Source organism: Scyliorhinus torazame, chromosome 3 (assembly GCF_047496885.1).
Source record: "Scyliorhinus torazame isolate Kashiwa2021f chromosome 3, sScyTor2.1, whole genome shotgun sequence".
Lineage (NCBI taxonomy): Eukaryota > Metazoa > Chordata > Chondrichthyes > Carcharhiniformes > Scyliorhinidae > Scyliorhinus > Scyliorhinus torazame.
This window is the reverse complement of record NC_092709.1, coordinates 14,598,072-14,613,704: the sequence shown is the minus strand read 5'-3', so window position 1 is coordinate 14,613,704 and position 15,633 is coordinate 14,598,072. Positions and strand designations below refer to the sequence as shown.

The following is a 15,633-nucleotide window of genomic DNA, read 5'->3' as shown; positions in this document are numbered from 1 at the left end:
GTTTATGCCGCGCCGGTCAGGGGCCGTTGGCAGCGTCCCCCCCGGCAATTCTCCAGGCCCCGATGGGCCGAACGGCCGTCGTTTCCTGGCCAGTCCCACCAGCGTGAAATGGACATGGTCCATCACGGCAGGACCTGGCTTGTAGGCCGGCTAGGTGAGTCCTCGGAGGGGGAGGGGGGGTGCGTGGGGGATCCGGCCCCGTGGGGGGTCCCCATGGTGGCCTGACCCGCGTTCAGGGCCCACCGATCTGCGGGCAGGCCTGTGTCGAGGGGGACACTCTTTCCTTCCGCACCGGCCTCTGTAGTGCTCCGCCATGGCCGGCGCAGAGAAGAACCCCCTGCGCATGCGCAGGAAACACGCCGGCCGGTCTGCGCATGCGCGGGACTACGCTGGCGGTTCTGCGCAGGCGCCAACTCGCGCCGGCTCTTCGGGCCTAGCCCCCAGAAGTGCGGAGGATTCCGCAACTTCCAGTCGGCCCGATGCCGGAGTGGTTCGCGCCGCTCTTGGCGCCATCGTCGGGCCATTCCGGGAGAATCCCGCCCATCGTCTCAATAATGGAGAATCCAGCCTAAGGTATCGCCCATTTAAGACAGAGAAGAAGAGGAACTTTTTTCTCAGTGGGTCATTAGTCTTGGAAACCCACGCAGACACGGGGAGAACGTACATACTCCACACAGAATGTCACCCGAGGCTGGAATTGAACCCAGGACCCTGGAGTTGTGAAGCAGCAGTACCACGATGAACCACTGTTGACAAAAGGAGGAAGGGGAGGGTTAATGAGTAGAAATATTATTTATGCAGCATGTTGTTGTGATGCACAGTGCGTTCCCTGAAAGGATGGAATAAGGTGATTCAGTGCAGACTCAGCACCAAAATACAAAGAATTTAGAGAAACACAGTGGATGATCTGTATTTATAGATTTAACTATTCTAGCTGAATCAGAAATCCTGCATTCAAGAGAGCTAGTGATTTGGATTCGGTGTTTGGGCTCACACATTTATTTGGAATCCCTTGTACTTTGTAACTCTGAAAAACGCTTGTTATTCAAAGTCTGCTACTGTCTGCAGAAACCTGTTTGCCACAGTACTTTTATAGCTCCTTCTATTTGAGAAAGTGTGTTATACATTATAGAGCACTTATCTCCGTGCTCCATTTGGCAATCATTACTACTGAATCTTGACTTGTCAAAGTGCTTGTCATGCAGGCCAAAGTCATAGCTGTGTGTACGGGAAGGGTCTGAATTAAGAAAGAAAGATGAAATGGGGAGGGATTTTCACAGTAGCTTCATTGCAGTGTTAATGTAAGCCTACTTGTGACACTAATAAAGATTATTCTTATTATTAAATCCATCGTAAGTATTAAGGATGATTTGGTTGCACAACCCTTTGTGTATTGATGTTACAGTTTGAATCTGAGTTGATGCTTTTTACCATTCAGCGCTCCTCCGACACAAGTTCTGTCCTAAATGTAAAAATGCTGGCACATACTTATGTTTTTCTCTGGGGGAAAAAATAATTATATTCCAGACCTCAGTCAGACTGAACAAGTGTTTTGGATGTAGACAGCTGTGTCTCCTTTGGACTTTAATCAGAGAGAATTTGGCAGGAGAATTCATTCTGGTAAATATTCAGAGTCACTCTGCCACATGTGAAATAGTATGAAAGAGAATATACAGCACAGCAACAGGGCTTTCAGTCCAACAGGTCTTTGCCGTTCTTGTGCTCCACATAAGACTCTTCTCACTTTATTTCATCTGACATTAACAGAGCCCCCAATTCCTTTCTCCCTCGTCTTTATCTAACTTACTCTCAAATATATCTTTAATATTTGCCACAACTACCCCTGGGGTAGCAGGTTCTACATTCTCACCGCTCTCTGACATTTCACTTGAATTTCACATAATTGTCTTTTTTTAAGAGAGCCCTAGTTTTATATTGCTCTAACCAGGTGAATCGCTTCATAATTCTGAAGATCTCTATCAGGTCCACTGCACAGCCTTCTCTTACCTAAAGTAAAGACTCACGGCCTTTGTTGATCGTCTCAGCTCGAGTATTAGTCTGGTAAGTGTTTTTTTTGTACCATCCCCAGTGCCTTTAGGCAGGTGTCCAGAACCAGGGGTCACAGTCTAAGGATACGAGGTAGACCGCTTAGGACAGAGATGAGGAGAAATGTCTTCACCCAGAGAAATGTGGGCCTGTGGAATTCGCGACAACAAAAAGTAGTTGAGGCCAAAACACTGTGGGTGCGATTTAACTAAATAACAAATAATCTTTATTGTCACAAGCAGGCTTACATTAACACTGCAATGAAGTTACTGTGAAAATCACCTAGTCGCCACACCCCGGCTCCTGTTCGGGTACACAGAGGGAGAATGCAGAATGGCCAATTCACCTAACAAGCACGTCTTTCGGGACTTGTGGGAGGAAACCGGAGAACCCGGAGGAAACCCACGCAGACACGGGGAGAACGTGAAAACTCCACACAGGCAGTGACCCAAGCGGGAATCGAACCTGGGACCCTGGCGCTGTGAAGTAACAGTGCTAACCACTGTGCTACCGTGCCGCCTATGTGGGAACACAGTCCTAAGGTGAGGGCATTTGTCGCGCGTTTCTCTGTACTCGCAGCGCCGAGAATCACAACGCTATCAAACGCCACGCAGGATTAGATACAGGGCCTCAGCGGGGAACGTGTGGCCGACGCCGCACATAGCCCCATGTGGAGGAGCTCTGCACACCAGACCTCCTCAGCGTAGTGGCCCCAACGTGACCCCCAACCCATCCCAAGCTGATTTGAGGGGGTCCCTGAGCCCCCCCCCCCCACACCTCCACAGGGCACCACCAGCCCGATCGCCGCCGTGCAGAAAATCCTGCACGTCACCGTGGCAGTGCCAACCTGGTACCCTGGCAGGTGGCTGTTCCACCTGCTACCTTTGCCAGCTGGCTGTTCCACCTGGGCACCTTGTCAATGCCAAACTGGCACCCAGGTGGCAGTGCCTGGGTGACACCAGCAGTGCCTGGGTACCACCCTGCCAAAAGGGCATGCACCTGGGTGCCTCCAATTCCCTGGGAGACCGCCATGAGTGCTTTTCCATCTGTCCCCATTTGTGGAGTACTGACCGGCACTTGCCATGCCTCCAAGGTGAGGGGGATAGATCCCAATGTCTCGGGTGCCTTGGGAATATTAGTCGTCTCGCTTTAACATGCAGATTTGTCAAAAAGCGATCCCGCCCACAATGGGCGGGATTCACATCACAACATCTCGCAAGATCGCGTTGTATTTCGCGAGGCGTTGCGAGCGGGTTAGTTCCCGGGTGCGGGGTCTGCAGGCTTCTATCGGTCACATTGTGCTGCTTTTCGGGCGCAGCATGGCCGTTCGATCATGCCCTGTACATTTTCAAGAAGCATTTAGATATAGCTCTTGGGGAAAAGGGCATCAAAGGAAATGGGGGGGAAGGTGCGAGGGAGCAGGCTATTCAGCTATTGAGTTGGATGATCAGCCATGATCAACCAATTGGCCTCCTCCTGCTTCTATTTTCTATGTCCTTTTTCTAACCAAGATTCCACGACTGTCGCATGACTAGACACTTAAAAATTGACCATGCAATAACACAACAACAACCCACATTTATAGCATACCTTCCCCCTTTACTTCTAAGGTTCAGCACAACAAATAACTCTAGTTTTTTTACATAGCCATTAAAAAATATGTACAAGTGCAGGTGGTAAATTATTACACAGTAGTGATAAAGTTGCCATAGTCCCAGGTGACCATAGGTTGCTTTCCCCTTTGAGGGGGGAGAGCTGACTGGTGGTGATTAAACCCGAGGATCACCACGCCACAGGCGAGCGGCAAGATTGAGAAGGTGGGGCTTTCATGACTAACCTCAGCCGGTATGGGGATTGAACCCACGCTGTTGGTGTCGCTCTGCGTCACAAACCAGCTGTTCAGCCAACTGAGTTCAACCAGTCCCCAGTCGTAAGAGAGTTAATAGGAAAGACGATCTGGCGGACGTTGGTTGCCTGTGCACTTCAGGGATTTGGTTGTTTTGACCTTAGAGGTACTCTCAGGTTCTTTAGTACATGCCTCTACCCTGGAAGACGTTACAGTCACTTTTGCAGTAGGGGATTCTTCGGCAGTCTCTGCTTCTGTGGATTGACTAGAAGTCGCAGTCACATGATCTGGTTGTATGGATGGTGGTTTATCCCGAGGTCGTTCTGGCATACACAGTACTGGCACATCAATATGTGTAGATAGCAACTGATCTACATGTTGTCTCCGCACTAACCCATCTTCAGTTTGTACTGTATGAGAGATGGACCAATTTGAGCCAACACAGTTGCAGGAACCCACTGCTTGTTCGTGTATAGCCACGCGCCAATACTTATTCTCCTTGTTGAAACAAGCGTCTTTTTGAATTCCCTTCTCTACTCAAGATTTGTGACTGCTCGTTGCATTCAACTATCTTGGGCATCATTAGTAGTACTAAAGCTGGGGAACTCTGAGTAGTCACATGGGTATCACCAATAAACGTTCCAGGCGGCGATGTAATGACCCTTGTTCCTTGCAGGCTTTCAGGGCTTGCTTCAAGGACTGGACAAACCTTTTGGTGAAACCACTTGTGGATGGGTGGTAAGGTGCTGATTTGATCTGTTGGGTACCACTCATCTCTAAATAGTCCTCGAACTCCTGAGCCATGAACTGCGGACCGTTGTCACTCTGGTTCTGGTTTCCTCGCCAGTGCGCTGAAACTGAACGGAGTGCCATTAAATCAGGTGAGAAAAGGCGGCTGTGAAACCGGCGAGTTTCGCACAGCTTTCCTCACCTGATCCAGCACTCTGTGCAATTTTGGGAAGCTTGCACCCTGTGTTTGACCGAGAGTCAATGCGGGGCAGTGAACGCAGGGGCAGTGGGGCAATGAGACTTGTTGCGAGTTAAGACACAGAGAGTTGAATTTTGGATGAACTCAAGTTTATGGAGGGTAATATGCGGGAGACCAGCCAAGAATGTGTGGGGGAAGGATTGAGATGTAATCTCAATGAAAGTGAGATATTCTGTATTCATTTTTGAACTGGAATGTTTTGCCAAAATGCCTATCTGAGGTAGAATTAGACTGGTATCTGGCAGGGAGCAACACTCCACCTTTCATATTCCTCTGGTTTGATTTGACAGTCTTCATCCTTAAATTTGTGTGAAACACAATAGAGAAACAGCTTGATGTGATTTTACGACATCAGGTATCAAGGTACACATTTGCATAATTCATTTTTCAAACTAAAATGGAGCATTGATGTAATTATACCCATTAATCATCAAAGCTTTGTGCCTGGATTTGGGGAGAAAAACGTTCTGTGACTTTTGAGAACAGGGGTCAAAGAAAATCGACCAGCGTTCTGCAGCTCAGATTTCACCGCTCTCGTTGTGTATTTTGGGTGGTGCGCCATTTTGTTCTGGTTTCACATTTGTTTCCTTGAAGGAATTAAGTAACTGGCTAATCGGGAAATTAAAATCCTTTAAATTCTGCCAGTTTGAGAAAAAAAACTTTGATTATTTTCATCCTTGGATCTTCCTGACAATGCAGAGGGAACGTCAGCTCGGAATTTGCCAAAATAACACGAGCAGTAAAAGGCGAGGGTCTCATAAAGGATCTGGTTGGTGAATGTTGGAAGATTAACTAGTCGACTTTAAGACTTGCTTCTTTTATTTTCTCATCCACAAGCCTTCCCCTCCTAAACCTAACCAGGGAAATGCCCCCCCGAGCACCAAAATCCCACCATGGGAAAGCAAATTCTGCCTCTTATACCTGTCCCAGCTGATAAAGTGCTAGCCGGTCATATCATAGAATTTACAGTGCAGCAGGAGGCCATTCGGCCCATCGAGTCTGCACCGGCTCTTGGAAAGAGCACCCCACCCAAGGTCAACACCTCCACCCTATCCCCATAACCCAGTAACCCCACCCAACACTAAGGGCAATTTTGGACACTAAGGGCAATTTATCATGGCAATCCACCTAACCTGCTGGGGGAGGAAACCGGAGCACCCAGAGGAAACCCACGCACACACGGGGAGGATGTGCAGACTCCGCACAGACAGTGACCCAAGCCGGAATCGAACCCGAGACCCTGGAGCTGTGAAGCAATTGTGCTATCCACAATGCTACCATGCTGCCCCTAAATCACACTTTCCTGCCCTTGGCCTGTAGCCCTTTGGGTTATAGCACCTCAAATTCACATCCAGATGTTGTTTTAAATTCAGGTCTCTGGTCTCAGGCAGTGAATTCCAAACACCCACCATCTTCTTGGTGAAATATTCCTCCCCGAATCTCCTCCAATCCTTCTACAAATTACTTTAAATCCATCTCCCCTGATTGATCTTTTTACTGAGCGGAAATGTGTATAGAAAATAGGAGCACCTGCCATTCATTTGCTCACTCACTCAACCTATCCAAACCTCACAGTTCACCCTCCCACCCAGCTTTGTTTCATCTGCAAATTTGAAGATATTACATTATTTTCCTCCTATGAATCATTAATATATATTGTGAATAGCTGGGGTCCCAGCACCGATCCCTACAGTTCCCAACTAGTCATTGCCTGCTACTCAGGAAAAGAACCATTTATTCCTACTCTTTGTTTCCTGTCTGCCAACCAGTTTTCTCTCAATCTCAATACACTACCCCCAGGTTATTCCTATCCACTCTATCTCGGTCCCTCATTATTCTACGCACCTCAATTAAATCTCCATTCACCCTCCACTGTTCCAAATAAATCAGCCCCGGCCTGTCTAACCTTCGCCCACAGCTTAACTTCTCCATTACTGGCAAGATCCTCGCAAATGTCCTTTGTATCCTCTCTAGTGCGATCACATCCTTTTCACAATGGGGAGGCTATTCGGCCCTTCAAACCTGCTCCACCATTCATTATGGTCATGGTTGATCATCTAACTGAATACCCTGTTCCCGCCTTCCCCCATGTCCTTTGATCCCTCTCGCCCAAGAGCTATATCTAACCCCTTCTCGAAAACTTATGGTTTGGCCTCAACTACATTCTGTGGTAGCGAATTTCACAGGTTCACCACCTTCTGGGTGAAGAGATTTCTTCACATCGCAGTCCTAAATGGTCTACCCCATATCCTCAGACTGTGACCCCTGGTTCTGGACTCCCCCATCATCGGGAACATCCTACCCTGTTTTTTTATAGGATTCTATGAGATCCCCCATCATTCTTCTGAACCTCAGCAAATATAATCCGACCAAACTCAATTTGTCCTCATATATCAGTCTCGCCATCCCAGGAATCGATCTGGTAAACTTTCACTGCGCTCCTTCTCTATGAAGAACATCCTTCCTCAGATAAGGAGACCAAAACTGTATAGAGTACTTCAGCTGTGGCCTCACCAAGGCCCTGTACAATTTCAGCAAGACATCCCTGTTCCTGTACTCAAATCCTCTGGCTATGAAGACCAACCTACCATTTGCCTTCTTTACCGTCTGTTGCACTTGCGTGCTTCCCTTCAGCGACGGGTGTACGAGGACACCCAGGTCTCGTTGCACATTCCCCTCTTTCAGTTTATAGCCATTCAGATAATCAATCATCTGCCATTTTATTTTTGCGACCAAAATGGAAAGCCTCACATTTATCCACATTATACGGCATCTGCCATTCATTTGCCCACTCACACAACTTGTCCAAATCACACTGAAACATCTCTGCATCCTCCTCACAGCTCACCCTCCCACCCAGCTTGGTGCCATCTGCAAATTTGAAGATATTACGTTATTTTTCTCACCTAAATCATTAATATACATTGTGAACAGCTGGTGTCCCTGCACTGATTCCTGTGGTACCCCGCTAGTCACTGCCTGCCATTCAGAAAAAGACCCATTTATTCCTACTCTTTGTTTCCTGTCTGCTGACCTGCTTTCTCTCCATCTCAATACACTACCCCCAGGTTATTCCTATCCACTCTATCTCGGTCCCTCATAATTCTACACACCTCAATTAAATCTCCACTCACCCTCCTCTGTTCTAAATAAATCAGCCCCGGCCTGTCCAACCTTAGCCCACGGCTTAACTTCGCCATTTCTGTACCCTCTCTAGTGCGATCGCATCCTTTTCAAAATGTGCTGACCAGAATTGTGTGCGATAACTGTAAAACTACATCCTGTAACACATGTACAACTCTAATCAGACATATTCCTGGAGGTTTCTTCACATGACCTCCGACCACTCCCAGCATTGGTCACCAACATGTCCACCTCATGGCGTCCCTCTCCTCCCCACGCCAATTAGAAAGCGAGCAGATCCTTCATCATCCAATGGGATGACTCGTGACTGTCAGTCAAAGAACCATTTATTCCCCCATGTCCGATATTTCTGCGACTGGTAAAGAAATTAATTCGAAGATGTTTTAAAAGAAAAACACAATTTTTATTGACCTCGGAAGGTTAAGCTTTAATTCCTGAAGACTTCAAGGCACCCAGACACCAAAATCGCATCCGGGGCGGAGAATCCACTTTCGCGCATGGAATCGGGACCGGCGCCGCTTCCTCGATTCCCCGAGCCCCGGGAAGTACGCCGCGCCACGTATCACCCACCTATGGCCATTGCCAGAGGCCCACCCCGCTATTCTCCACCCCCGGCCAGCTGAAGTCCCGATGGCGTGGATCTAACATGGTCCCAACCGTGCGGGATACTTGCGTGGCGGCTGCGAACTCAGTCCGCGGTGGCCATGGTCGGGGGCGGCCCGATCGGAGGGCAAGACCTCATAGGGGACCAGGCTTTTTGTGGGCGGGCGGTCCGGGTCGGGCGCGAGGCCGATCGAGGGCACTATTTGGAGGGTCCAGCTCCGCGGTCTGAGTCCACCCATGGAGCACGGTGCAGCCGCTGGAGGCTGCCCGGCCTCTGACCTGGAGGTGTGGGGGCCCTAGAGGGCTATGGATTTGTGGCCTTTTGACGCCAGTTTTTCTGGCGGGAAAGGCCACAGTTTTTACGACGGCGTGGGGGACATAGTCCCTGAAACGGAGAATCCAGCCCCTTGTCTTTATTCACTTGTGCGCCTCCTAGTTGCCATCTTCAGACTGCTGAATTCACAGCAATTGATGGCCTGAAGTCAGCTCGGAGCACACACTCAGATCAGAATGCAGGATTTGTCCAAAGTCACAAACTGTCTCCTGCCTATTGATTGTGTCCTCTCGGTCCATTTTCACGGAGACCTTTGCATTTATTTCATTTTAACTTAAATCCGTTTGTTGCTTTCCAGGAAATGTTTGTTTTTGATCATTCTCTTGCACAAAACGTCAGGGTTGCTTGCACTTGGGGAGGGTTCCAGATTCTGCTTTGTGTGTATAGCCTGCCCCCGTGTGGATGCCGCTGGGATTGCTGCTGAGGAATTTGTGTGAATCGCAGCTACCAAGACCTGTGACAGGTGGCAGGGTGAGTCGGCTGCGTACTGTGGCACCAGAGAGCCAATTCTGCAATCTATATGGACTCAGACATAGATGCACAAAACGACATATATACTCATATATGTACGCGCCCACACAAACAGTATTTGCCATTCAGGTGACTTCCACTGCCTGCTGTTTTGTGCAAATCTTTAGGAATAACTCACAGTCATAAATGTTTACAATGTTCCTCTCTCTTTAACTCAAGGATCCTGGAGCTCCTGCAGCACGGAGACCTCGACATTCTGAAGCACAAGTGGTGGCCCAAGACGGCGCAGTGTGACATCTACGCCTCGTCCAGAGCACAGCAGAAAGGCAATGCCTTTGACCTGGCCAGCTTCGCCGGAGTCTTCTGCATCTTGGCGGCTGGCATCATCCTGGCGTGCCTCATAGCCATTGTGGAAAACTGGTGGAACAGACGGAAAGGATCCCGCGTCCCCTCGAAAGAGGTAAATCTATGCAGTCTTCATCGCACGTTCACAAGTAACAGATTTAACGCCACTCCGCGCCCCTTTGAGATGCGCCCACTGCTAATCGTCTGAGGATTTAGTTTGTACACGTTAAAGGCCACAAAAATATACCGCTTCACATACTCAGTACAGTGGCTGTCAGCTTATGAGATAAGTGAAGCAACAATGTAGCTCGCATTTATATCGCGCCTTTAAGATAGTAAAACATCTCAAGCTGCTCTGCAGGAGCGTTACGAAATAAAATTTGACACACAAGGAGATACAATATCAGGACGGCCAAAGAGGTAGGTTTTAAGGAGAATCTTAGAGGAAGAGAGAGAAAGAGAGAGAGAGGTAGAAATGAAGGCAGAGAAGTTCTAGAGTTAGGGGGCGAAATTCTCCGGAAACGGCACAATGTCCGCCCAAGACGGCGCCAATCAGACGGGCATCGCGCCGCCCCAAAGGTGCGGAATGCTCCGCATCTTTGGGGGCCGAGCCCCAACATTGAGGGGCTAGGCCGACGCCGGAGGGATTTCCGCCCCGCCAGCTGGCGGAAACGGCCTTTGGTGCCCCGCCAGCTGGCGCGGAAATGACATCTCCGGGCGGCGCATGCGCGGGAGCGTCAGCGGCCGCTGACAGTTTCCCACGCATGCACAGTGGAGGGAGTCTCTTCCACCTCCGCCATGGTGAAGACCGTGGCGGAGGCAGAAGGGAAAGAGTGCCCCCACGGCACATGCCCGCCTGCGGATCGGTGGGCCCTGATCGCGGGCCAGGCCACCGTGGGGGCACCCCCCGGGGTCAGATCGCCCCGCGCCCCCCCCGGAGCCCGCCCACGCCGCCTTGTCCCGCCGGTAAGGTAGGTGATTTAATTTATGCCGGCGGGACAGGCAATTTATCAGCGGGACTTCGCCCCATTCGGGCCGGAGAATCAAGCGGGGGGGCCCGCCAATCGACGGGGCGTGATTCCCGCCCCCGCCGAATATCCGGTGCCGGAGACTTTGGCAACTGGCAGGGGCGGGATTCACGCCAGCCCCTGGCGATTCTCCGACCCGGCGGGGGGTCGGAGAATGTCGCCCAGGGTTAGAGGAGCTAGAATTAGGTTCAAGAGTTTAAGACCAGGCAGCTGAAGACCGGGCCGCCGATGGCAGAGCGATTAAAATCCGTGATGCGTAAGATCCTGCACTGAAGAAATGCAGGTATCCCGGAGAGATGGAGAGACGGAGGAGGTTGTAGAGTTGAGGGGACTTGGAAACGAGGATGAGAATTTTAAGAACGGCATAGAGGTAATTTAAGAGTAAAAAAGTCCCAAAGTTAGGGTTATGTGACAAACTAAACTTGAAGATTTCACGGAAATTATTTAAGCGACTCTTGGACAGGCACAAAGACAGCAGTAAATTGAAGGGGTGTAGGTTAGGTTGATCTTAGATTAGGAGAAATGGTCGGCACAACATTGTGGACCGAAGGGCCTTTACTGTGCTGTACTGTTCTATGTTCTATGGAATCACTCAAAAAAGATGTACAATAGCTAACAAATGTGGCGCTACAGGTGGGGAGTTGAGGTCAAGTGTAGTATATGGGGAGAAATGGTAGACCAGCGTACACAGGCAAGGCAACCAATTTTAAGGCATATATTCTGTCCTAATTTTTGAGTAATACTTTTAAATATACATTATTTGTTTTCGTTAATATCACAGAGCAGAACAAAGAAGCAAAAGAGTGTGTTGGTTGGAATATTTCTCTGCAATACAGACTGAAAAGCTGGGGAATACAAAGCTGGGATGATGCAGTGCCCCCATTGGTGGGAGATTTTAATTACAGCACAATAAATGTATCTGAGCAGTTTCCATTATAAAGATTGACATTGGAATTTTGAATGGAGATTCTATGTCGTCACAACGACCACCTATTTCCACTTCCATAACATCACTTGACTCTGCCCCATGTCAATTCATCCGTAGCTGAAGCCCTCATTTGTTCCTTTTTTACCTCGAGAAATTACGATTCCAATGTACCCCTGGCTGCTTTTCCATACTCTACTCTCCATAGACTTAAAGTCATCCAAAACTCTGCTGCCCGTGACCTAATGTGCAACATGTCCTGTTAGCTTACCACCCCATACTCGCCGACCAATATTGGTTCTCAGTTAATCAGTCAGGGGCAACACGGTGGCACAGTGGTTAACACTGCTGCCTCACAGGCATCAGGGACCCAGGTTCATTTCCCACCTTTGGTCACTCTCTGTGTGAAATTTGTACGTTCTCCCCGTGTCTGCTCTGATTTCCTCTCACAGTCCAAAGATGTGCAGGTTAGGTGGATTGACTATGCTAAATTGCCCTCAGTGTCGAAAAGGTTAGGTTAGGGTTACAAGGTTAGGGTTACAAGGATAGGGTGCGTCATGGGCCTGGGTAGGGTGTTCTTTGAGAGAGTCAGTGTAGACTCAATGCGCCGAATGGTCGCCTCCTGCACTGTAGTGATTCGAATGATTCTATTTTAAAATTCTCACCCTTGTTTTCAAATCCCTCCCTGGATTTGCCTCTCTCAGTCTCTGTGTTTTCATCCAGCCCCACAACTCACTGGGGAATCTACACTGCTCTAATTCTGGCCTCTTGACCAGCCCCAATCTTAATTCCTCCACCACTGGTGTCTTCAGCCGCCAATCTCTAGAATTCCCTCCCGAAATCTCTCCACACCTCAACATCTTTCTCCTCCTTTAGGACGCATCCGAAAACCCACCTCTTTGACCAAGCTTTTGTTCATCTGCCCTAATACCTCCTTATGTCGCTCGGAGTCAACTTTTTGTTTTACAATGCCTCTGTGATGCGCTCTGGGACATTTCTGTATGTTAAAGGTGCTACATAAATACAGTCTCTTGATGATGTTGGCGAGGTTCTGTGCTCTCGCACTGTGAGAGGGGAATCAAAGGTTTGATGGAACTGTTGAGAACTGAACTGAGGTATGGTCAGACTGGGAGTTGGACTAGTGTGTTGGCAGACTGGGGGGTACCCAGAATATGTCAAAATGAGAAAGGAGGACATGGGGGAGGCACGGTGGCGCAGTGGTTAGCACTGCTGCCTCACACCGCCGAGGACCCGGGTTCGATCCCGGCCCCAGGACACTGTCAGTGTGGAATTTGCACATTCTCCCCGTATCTGCGTGGGTCCCACCCCCACAACCCAAAAAGATGTGCAGGGTAGGTGAATTGGCCCTTAAAAAAAAAGAAAGGGGGAGGTGAGACGAGAGAAGAGGCAAAGTGGCCCAGATAATAATTATCTTTATTGCCACAAGTAGGCTCACATTAACACTGCAATGAAGTTACTGTGAATCTAGCAGCATTAGTTTATAGGGTTCTCTGCAAACATAAATTCATTGATTTGTAGTTGATTCCTGTCCACATTTCTCTCTCTTTCTTTCTCTCTGTCACAAATTACAATTATTACTGTTGGATCCGAGCAGAGTGACTACAAGGAACGAATGTTTGGAGGCAAAACAAAAAGTTTAATCAATAACACAACCACACTCTCCACTCCCCAAAGGGTACTCCCAGTAGTACCGGTCAAGCTGCCCTTGTTAAGGGGAAGCCCTGTCCCTTTCACGTGAAAGTTCATATTGTGCCGAGATCACGGGGAACCTAATAGTCCCCACCCCGAGACCTCCGTGCGGACTGTAACAACTGAATTTCTCTAATATGCAACACAATAACTAATACTCATTAGAACTTTCCCGTTTGTCTCGGTAGTTTACAAAATTGTAATTTTTTTTTTAAAGTGCTGTGGAAAGTCACTGACTCTCTGCTCCTTTCTTTTTTCTTTTCTTTCATGCCGTCGCCCCTGAAAGAAATCAATGGAAAAATTGCATTCCAATGTTTATTAACGGAAATAACCTAAATTCATCATTCAGTATCTAATCAAGCCGTTTATTAAGGTCGTCCCAGACAGACAATTCAACATCATTTGGACAGGACAATCTGAAGTAGAATTTGCACAGGGGGCAATGTGACCAGCCTGGCCCATTGGAAGTGGATCAGTTTTCACCTCCACAAACCTCCACAGTTTTCACCTCAGACACAAACACAGTTTGTCAAATTAAAATGGCGCTGCTTATTAAAAATACTAGTAACGTTCTTGAGTGTAGTTCCCAAACTTTGAATAACGACGAGATACAGTCGGCAGCTAGAGAGACAATTCCAATCAGCTGAGCTGGCAAAATGCTGCTTATCCTATGGAACATGCCCTTGTGGTGCGCACTCAGCTACACTCAGAGCCTTGAGAGTCAAGTCAAAAGCAAGTCCAGCTTGGACTATTTGGCAAAACTAAGATCTTTACTTCAGAGGCTGGTGTTCTCAATTACTGAAAAGAGATTGACTTTTTTTAATGTAAATATTTTTGACTAATTTCATCACTTCACTGTTTTCTGGACTGGTCAATAAGGATTGGTTGTTATGATAAATCCTTAGGTTATGTTTCCATTTGTTCGCAGACATTGCTGGCCAGGCCAGCATTTACTGTCCGTCCCTAATTGTCCTTGAGAATGTGGTGGTGAGCTTCCATGCAGTGTAGGTACACCCATAGTGCTGTTAGGAAGGGAGTCCAGGACGCTGTTGACCCAGCGACAGTGAAGGAACGACGATATATTTCCAAGTCAGGATGTTGTACAAGTTGGAGGGCAATTTGTTGGTGGTAGTGTTTCCACGTGCCTGCTTCCTTGTTCTTCTAGGTGTTAAAGATTGTGGGTTTGTAAGGTGTTGTCGAAGGAGCCTTGGCGAGTTGCTTAAGTGCATCTTGTATATCGTACATGCTGCTGTCACTATGCACTAGAATAGAATAGAATAGAATCCCTGCAGTGCAGAAGGAACTATTCAGCAAATCGAATCTGCACCGACCGTCTGAAAAAGCACTCTACTCAAGCCCACTTTCCCCCTACTCATATAATCCTTTAACCTAACCTACACATCCCTGGACACTAAGGGGCAATTTAGCACGGCCAATCCACCTGACCTGCACATCTTTGGACTGTGGGAGGAAACCGGAGCACCCGGAGGAAACCCACGCAGACACGGGGAGAACGTGCAGACTCCGCACGGACAGTGGTGCAGGGAATGAATGTTTACAGTTGAGAATGGGCTCGAACGTGTTGGAACTGCTCACAATGAGGCAAGTGGAGAGTATTTATCACACTGCTAAACTATGCCTTATCGATGGTGGATGGTTTTAGAGAATCAGAAGTTACACATCTCTGACCGGATGTCGTAGCTACAGTATTTATGTCTGGTCCAGTTAACCTTCTGGACAATATTGAGAGTGGGGGCTTCAGTGATGGTAATGGCATAGAACATCAAGGGAAGATGGTTAAATTATCTCTTGTTAGAGATGGCCATTGCCTGGCACATGTGCGGTGTGAATGTTACTTGCTCCTTATCAGCCTCAGCCTGGATGTTGTCCAAGTTTTGCTACATGCAGGCACGGACCATGTCAATATCTGAAGAGTTGCAAAATGAACTGAACACTGTGCAATTATCAGCGAACATCCCAACTTCTGACCTTATGTTGGTCGGAAGGTCATTGATAAAGCAGCTGAAGATGGCTGGGTAGGATATGACATTAGACACTCACACCACACATGTACCAGGCAATGATAATCGCCAACAAGAGAAAATCTAGCTTTCTTCCCTTGACATTCAATGGCATTACTAATACCGAATCCCCTGTTACAAGATCCTGTGGCTTATAATTGAGCAGAAACTT

At 48.3% G+C, this 15,633-nt stretch overlaps 1 protein-coding gene across 2 annotated transcripts in view; it reads left to right on the top strand.

The window, feature by feature from the left end:
- grid2 (glutamate receptor, ionotropic, delta 2) overlaps positions 1-15,633 on the top strand; it is a 1,370,357-nt gene that overhangs the window by 1,335,411 nt on the left and 19,313 nt on the right. For both annotated transcript variants that reach the window (XM_072495324.1, XM_072495323.1), the window contains one exon: positions 9,652-9,892. In XM_072495324.1, coding sequence (XP_072351425.1) covers positions 9,652-9,892 — 241 coding nt within the window. The remainder of the gene's footprint in view (positions 1-9,651; positions 9,893-15,633) is intronic.